General features: G+C 41.0%; 1 protein-coding gene across 1 annotated transcript; it reads right to left on the bottom strand.

Moving 5' to 3' along the window:
- Window positions 1-1,813: 1,813 nt before the first annotated feature.
- On the bottom strand, window positions 1,814-7,292 carry CMTR2 (cap methyltransferase 2). Its single transcript, XM_049786356.1, has 2 exons — window positions 7,124-7,292; window positions 1,814-4,378 (listed from the first exon to the last, which is right to left on the bottom strand). Exon 2 carries the CDS (start codon window positions 4,357-4,359, stop codon window positions 2,062-2,064), a length of 2,298 nt encoding a protein of 765 aa, XP_049642313.1. The 5' UTR covers window positions 4,360-4,378; window positions 7,124-7,292; the 3' UTR covers window positions 1,814-2,061.
- Window positions 7,293-7,642: the final 350 nt, after the last annotated feature.

Raw genomic sequence — 7,642 nt, 5'->3', positions numbered from 1 at the left:
AAATCTCTCTGCTAATGACTTTATTCATGAATTATAATGGAACTCAAAATAGCAAAGAACATGAAAAAAATTCAAATTAATAGTTAACCAAATGTATCAGATACACATCTATTTTCCATACAATAAAAATGTCTAATTGTGGATATAAAAATATATTCTTCTTTGTGGAGATTCAATGTAATGAACATCCGCTCACAGGTATGCCAGAAGTTAATTTATACTGTCATATACATGATTCAAAAGACGTTTTAGTTGGCAAAGCAATCATTTCATGGTTAATCTTTTGGTAAAGAGCTAAGTTCAAACTAAAAAATAGATATCAGTAAAGATGAAGGTTTGTTTTTAGCTTTTGCAGTGCCAGAAGTTAAACCAGGGCTCCATACATGTAAGGGTGTATTCTACCACTGAGTCACATCCCAACCCAAGATGAGGAATTTTCAAATACAGAATCAATGTTCTAAGAGTACTAAAATTATTCTTCAGTATTAATTATAATCAATATATTCAAATGTCCTCAATATGAAGCCATAAATACCAATTTATAATTTAAAAATCTTTTTGTTTACTGATTATATCCTAGAAGTTAAAAAATTGCAACACCACCCTAAAGATTTTCATGATCTATAAAAAAAATAAAAAAGATTTTCATGATCGAGAATCTTTCATTGTTTCAAACATGATCTTTGGTTTGATGCTGTGTCCTGGTATTTTTTCAAGCTTGATGACTAGCTAGTGAAGTATTTAAAAAACAGCACAAGGTGTATTGAGCCATACAAGCAAATCAGGTCAATGATAAAGGAAATAAATGGCCTTTATGAACATGTCAAGAAGTCTGGGAGGTGAAGAGCCTAAATCCCTAACACAATGGTGTTAACAGAAATTAATGGTGTTGGGGCTGGAGCAGTGGTGCAGTGGTAGGGCATTTGCCTTGCACGCGGCTGACCTAGGACGAACTGCAGTTTGATCCCCGGGCATCCCATATGGTCCCCCAAGCCAGGAGCAATTTCTGAGCGGTGCATAGACAGGAGTAACCCTTGAGCATCACCGGGTGTGGCCCAAAAACCAAAAAGAAAAAAAAAAGAAAAAGAAATTAATGGTGTTGGGGTCGAAGCTTTGTCTCAGCAGTAGGGCATTTGCCTTGCGCATGGTTGACCCAGGACAGACAGCGGTTTGATCCCCTGACATACCATATGATTCCCCAAGCTAGAAGCAACCCCTGAGCTTCACCGGATGTGGTCCAAAAAATCCAAAAAAAAAAAAAAAAATTAATGGTGCTAAAAAGTAACCTCCCCTCTTCTTTTTTTAAAAAAAATACAGGGGCCACTCAGCCCAGCCATATGAAACTGACAGTTTTGTTGTTAGGCCTGGCAATGTGGTGCTCAGATGCCATCAGAATCAATCTGAAGATGCTCAAGGGGTGACACTACTATACCCACAGAATTTGGAAAATCACAAGGGCTTGTCTTCCTAGTCCTGCTCTCTTTTTCATCAAAAACTCTAATCAATTCCTTAATAGCATTAAGATTCAGAGGAAACCTGGGGTTGGAGGAAGAGAATCTAATTGAAAGGAAGGTATACAAGTACAAATCTTAAGCAAGGTATATTAGAATAGCAAAGCTCTCTATACAGGCACAGGAGTGTCCAGTCCAAACCTATCCAGTGGTCCTCAAACTTTTTAAACAGGCCAGTTCACTGTCCCTCAGACTGTTGGGAGGGCCAGGGTATACGAGCAAATTCCTATGTGCACACTGAATATATATCTTATTTTGAAGTGAAGAAACAAAACGGGAACAAATACAATATGTGGCCCGCAGGTCGTAGTTTGAGGACCACTGCATAAATACATCATGTTTGAGGTTGATTATTACTGCATAGACTCTACCATACATATATAAAAGTGAGTATATGTATACTAGAGGGTTTTCAGCCAAGTAATTAGGCTTTAAATGATATAAAAACTGGCCTGTCCCCAAAACTGTAGTTTTAAAAGAGCCAAGGAATGCAATAACATTGGAAACTGTAAGACCATGAAGTCAAATCCCAGAAAGGTCCAGTTCAGTTTTATAGCTGGTGGTTGCTGGTTATGTCTTCTTTCTCTCCTTGAATAATCAAATGCAATTGTCTTTTACCAATAGCAGCATTCAAATCCCACAAAAAGTCAAGTAATGCCCCCTTCAGGAGCAGCTCTATTGGCACAAACTGTAAAACTTGCTGGGGTGCATTAGAACTAAGCAAAGCACTCAACAATTCATTCAAATTCTGCAGATACTCAAAAACTGGATTTGTAAGGTCCTGATAACCAACACAGAGCAGGACTGCACAGGTCTGCAGGGGCTCAGAGGTAGTGGGGCAAGAAAAAGTAATGAACCTAAAACAGTTGTGGAGTACAAAGATCAAGCCAGCCATAAATCTTGTAAAACAAGAAAGTATTGGTAAAATCATGGCATCCCCTGTATGAAGCTGCTGCAATGAATGTAGGAGACAGTCCAAAAATAACTGCTGGTAAGCTGGGTCTCCATCATGGAGCAAGGAAGAGCTAAAAGCCATGAGTCTAGCTGATTCCAGGTGCAGGACTTCCAAAGGTAGATCCACTGTAGTATCACAGGAGGCTGGAAACCCTACAAGAAGGCACTTCATTTGGTTGATAGGTTCAACATCTGGCTCATCCTGAAGGCACTTGGCAAGGCTATGTAACTCTGAAAACAACAGTTCTTCAGAAAAAACATGACAGGCACAATGACGCTGCTGCTTTAGTCTATACTTGGTATCTACATTCACAGCACCTCCTAAAGAATTTTCAATCGCTTCATTCAGAGCCTTCAAAATTTCGCCATCACAGAAAGGAGAACACTTTACCTTTGGTAGTTTCTTTCCCTCTAAAGTACGCCACGAGTGGAACTCCAGGTTAAAATCTGTTCCTTTGAGAAGAGGATTCTGCCCAGGATGATAGGCAACATGTTCTTCGGACCATCGATTGAAGTATCCGTTGGCCACCTTATCTTTCCATGAAAGAGTTTCCAGCTTCTTTCTCTCATTATAGGTTTTAAAGTATCTGTTCCTCTGCCTAAACCATTTTGTATTTGTATGACAACCCGTACTAGATTTTGTCACTAGCCAGTTATTTTTGGGAATAGGTTTCAATTGAAACTTCTGCATGAAGTACTGGACAGCACAGTCCCTTAAATTATTCAACTTTGCTTGTTCCTCTTTTCCCATGTACTCAAACAGGCGAATGTTCTCAGAAATAGTATCTAGCTGATATTTATGGAAGAGTGCACAACATTCTTCATGCTTTTTAAGGAAGGATTCAGGAATGACATGATGGGGAAAGAGAGCTTTAGTCACTTCAGTCCCAAAATATAGAACCATCTTAGATAACAGAGGTTGGATGGCTCCTCTGCCCTTATAGCCGAGACAGACCACATAGACTTCTGAGTTTCCTGCCTTGCTAGTAGCAGGTTTAAAAACATGGACTTGATCAAAGGAACAGTTTAGCAGGTACATCAGGTTTATGGAACAATGTTCAAACAGAGTAAACACCTTCAGAACAAAAGAGCCACCATTTTCAAGTATCGTCAGAGCAGTCACAACTTCACAGTACTGCAGAGAGGAGACTAATGCCTCTTGTTCACCTGGGTTCCCCTGACAATCAAAACTCCCATCTGCGGTGACCAAGTGAATGGGCACCATGCCGCTTATAAAATTTTGAAGTCCGGTGAGGTATTTCGAGGTCATGATATCACCAGTATTATCTGGACCAAAGTACCAACCATGCAGGGTATTTGCAATAAGCCGGTCATCCATAATCATCGTAAGATTGTCATTTGCTTCGTGGTATGGATTCAAAGTATTAGCCACCCAACTCCACTCACAGGGAAATTGATGCGTCTTTAAATAGTGATTGAGACTAGCTATAAAAGCTCCAGGAGCTTCACAAAGGTGTAGGGAATTCAGCTTCCCATTCTGAAAAGCTTCCTGAGGAACAAGTGGAAAGCTGCACAAAATCTCATGAAACTTACACCATGCTTGAGTACAAAGCTCAGCATTCACATATTTTTTCAGATGAGAAATTATTTTTCCAGCTTTATTGGTGAAGGCAGTGTGCTCATGCCATTCATCCAGTTTCTTATCACTTAGTAGATTTTTCACTTCATTGAGAGAGTTCTTCAAATCAAGGAACACATTAAATTCTGTGTGGTCACAGGTGAAAATCTCACTGAGATCTGGTAACTGCCACTCATTATTAAGTGGCTTGCCATAAGTAAAGTTCTTGGCAAAGAGTTCAAAAATGTCTGCAAGAACATCTGGACTGAATGTCTCAGGGCCTGAAGCCAGAGGTGGCTTTCTGAACTTATTCATTTTCAAATTAAATTAAAATCTAGAAAAAGAAAACACAATTAAATGAATCAAATTTATTTGTGAGTGGAAAGCTCATCTCTAGCAAACTGGATCATGATATATGTATGGCGCCAAGCAGGAAGGCTAAGGTTAACAAACTCAGTTAGAAAAGGAGGCAGTAAAGGGAATAATGAGACAGGAAAGTAGTAAGGAATGAGTAAAGGCTTTGGTATTCTAAAGACTTCCCCCTTAACTCTCTAAATGGCCAGGGGCAAATTATTATACTTCTTTAAATTCGTTTTTCCGAAAGTTCTTTTCTACCTTGGCTGAGATACCACCAACAGGCCCCAAACATACTCTCAGAGTCTTCTCTGAACACATCCTTGAATCAAGCTCTAGCAAATGTTTTTTGGCTTTTCAGCTCCTTCTGAATACCAGCTACTTTCAGGAGTGGATACTGCACCTGATCCACTATTAGTTCTGTTGTCTGTTCACCATCCTCTTATTCTCCCCTGCTGAATAAGGCCTGGGCCCAGCTTTCGGTCTCTTGCTAAGACATATACTCTCATGCTAACCATGTCACCTGTACTTCTTTATTTTGAGTCTTGGGTCACACCCAGCATTATTCAGGGCTTATACCTGACTCTGAGCTCAGGGATCACTCCTGACAGGTCTGGGAGAAGTATATGGATTGCTGGGGATGAAACCCAAGTTGGTTGCCTTGTGTATGGCAAATGCCCTGTCCATTATATTCTCTTCAGTCTCCAAGCCATCTATAGAAATCACCAGTTCCACAGGGCTTAGTAACTGCTCTGTGCTGCTCTTGAACGGTCAACCCTCTTCTGCTCAATGCTGAAGCTAACTAGACAGATTCCTGCTTCATATGGTCAGAAAGTTCATGTTTCCGTTAAAATAATATACTGAGAGAATATTTTCTAAATTTTATTAAGGTATAGGCAACATGGTGACACCAGTATTAAAATTCATGTACTGATATACAAAGTCACTGAACCGGGCCAGAAAGATAGCACAGTGGTAGGGCATTTGCCTTGCATGCTGCTGACCCGGGAAGGACCAGGTCGATTCCCAGCATCCCATATGGGCCCCCAGCCTGCCAGGGGTGATTTCTGAATGCAGAGCTACACACTCACACTGGTGGGTGTGGCCCAAAATCAATAAAAAGTTTTTTTAAAAAAAGTCACTGAACCTCATCAAGACCATTGTACCCAGGACCTCTACCTCTGTCTTAATAATTTCAAAGGGACTTTTCTTATTATATACATAGATTACAAATAATCTAAGTAGTATTTATATTATAACTTTTTGTTTTCATCTGTCCGTTACTGAGAGAAAGATATGTAAGAGAAAGAACGGAGGCATAAAGCATAGTAATAGAGTTCTAAATTCTACCAGAGCTGTATTAAAGGGTACTTGTTAGCACAATGTTCATCAGTAGGTACTTCAGTTCTTGAGCTCTGCATTCATTTAGCATATTCAGTGCAACCCCAGTTTTCAAGAGAACCAAAGTTTATTAAATGTGAAAAAAACGTATAACTAATCACTACCTCAACAAAAAGCCAGTTTCTGAACTGAAATCAAAATATAGGTGAACCTGGGCCAGAGCAACAGCGAAGCATGTATGGTGCTAGCCTTGCATATGCCAAACTAACAAAATATAAAAGTAAACTAAAACCACAATAACAACCAAAAGATTTTAGCAGCATTTACTTTGCATTACTTCAGCACACATTTTTCAAACCTTTTAATATCTTATTTTATTTTTTTAACAATTCTGCCTGCCTTCATGGTTATAAGCTTCTCAAAGTAATATACATCTTCTTAGTCATTTCTTCCCCATTTATTTAAAACTTCCACATCAATTGTGGTTCATGATCACAACTACCTATTGGTATCTTTTGCGTCTCTTGCTTACTTTATTTAATGTTAAAAGCTATGTTTAAACTAATTTCTGATAACAGGCAAATTTGGAACCTCTTCATATTCACAAAAATCCTAAAAAACCTCCAATGCACTGCTTTAATTCACTTTCTACAACATAATCTATTATTTATGTTTACTATTTATTACTTGTTCTTTCCAGAGTAAAACATAAGCTCCCCCGGGCAGGCAGGGATGGTTCTTTGACTCACTTCACACCTCTTCCTTGGGATCAGAACAATGCTTATAACACAATATTAGTAAAAAAAAAAAAAAAAAAAAAAAAGCATCAAATGAATTTATATCATACTTGGCACAAATGGCACTCCTCCTCTGCTCAGGTTCTGAATGAGTCCCAACAGTACATTTCAACTTCACCTTCAATGCATGACTAAATTAAACAAAACAAAAATTGACAACAGGTGGTTTGCAGAACATTCGGTCAAATGTCCCCCAAATATTCCTCTACCCTTCTGGTTCAGCACTCTGGAGAACTTAGTGGCATCACAATTCGTCTGTGAAGATCAGTATCTCCGAAATCATTTTAAGTAAGAGATTATGGAACCCCCAACCCAAACCCACAAAAGTAGAAGAATGTGCATAATGGGGGAGTGTGTGTGTGTGGGGGGGGGGGGGAACTTCACCTCCTAGGTAATTCCCACTGGAACTCGCTAAACAAAGTTTGGGCAAGTGCTTCTGCCAACTCTTCCTCCTTGCACCGATGGGTGTACCCCGATCTCACTTGGGGGCCAAGAACCCAGGCTTCAACTGTAGTGCAACCCGCAATCGCAGTGCAAAATCCCCAGGCCAGCTGGAGATGCAAGACCAGAGTCCGGGCCTGCATTACCTTCGCTCACGCCCACCTCGACCCCGGGGCACTTCTCCACTTCCGCTCCCGGGACAGCTACCCAGCGGGCCTGCGGCGACCTTGGCAAGCCCAGAGGCCGGAATGAAGGCCCGGAAGCGCTCTCGGGACGCTGGTAGCGGAGAAACACCCCCAAGTTGTGCCACCGTCTCCTCCCCAAGAACAGGGTAAAGCAGCCCAGCGCCGAAGACACTGCGCATGCGCCGTGGGGTGGGGGGGCGGGCTGCGTCCGTGCGTCAAAGTTACGCTCGTCCGCGTCACTCGTCCAGCTGAAGCTCTTAGGGTTCGATTCGCATCCGGGGAATGGAACCCGCCCCAAAAGTGCGTGCGCAGGAGCGCGCTTAGGTCCCGCCCACTTGGAGCTAGTCAGCTGAGAGACCTTTCTGACCCTGGGGAGTTCTTGGAGCAGATGGAGTTGAAGCCAGGGTTCAAAAGACAGTCTGGATTAAGAGCCAATTTAGGGAGCTGCCAGATAGTATTCTGGTCTTATAAAAAAATGTG

This window comes from Suncus etruscus, chromosome 14 (genome assembly GCF_024139225.1).
Source record: "Suncus etruscus isolate mSunEtr1 chromosome 14, mSunEtr1.pri.cur, whole genome shotgun sequence".
Lineage (NCBI taxonomy): Eukaryota > Metazoa > Chordata > Mammalia > Eulipotyphla > Soricidae > Suncus > Suncus etruscus.
This window is presented reverse-complemented; position numbering and strand designations above follow the sequence as displayed.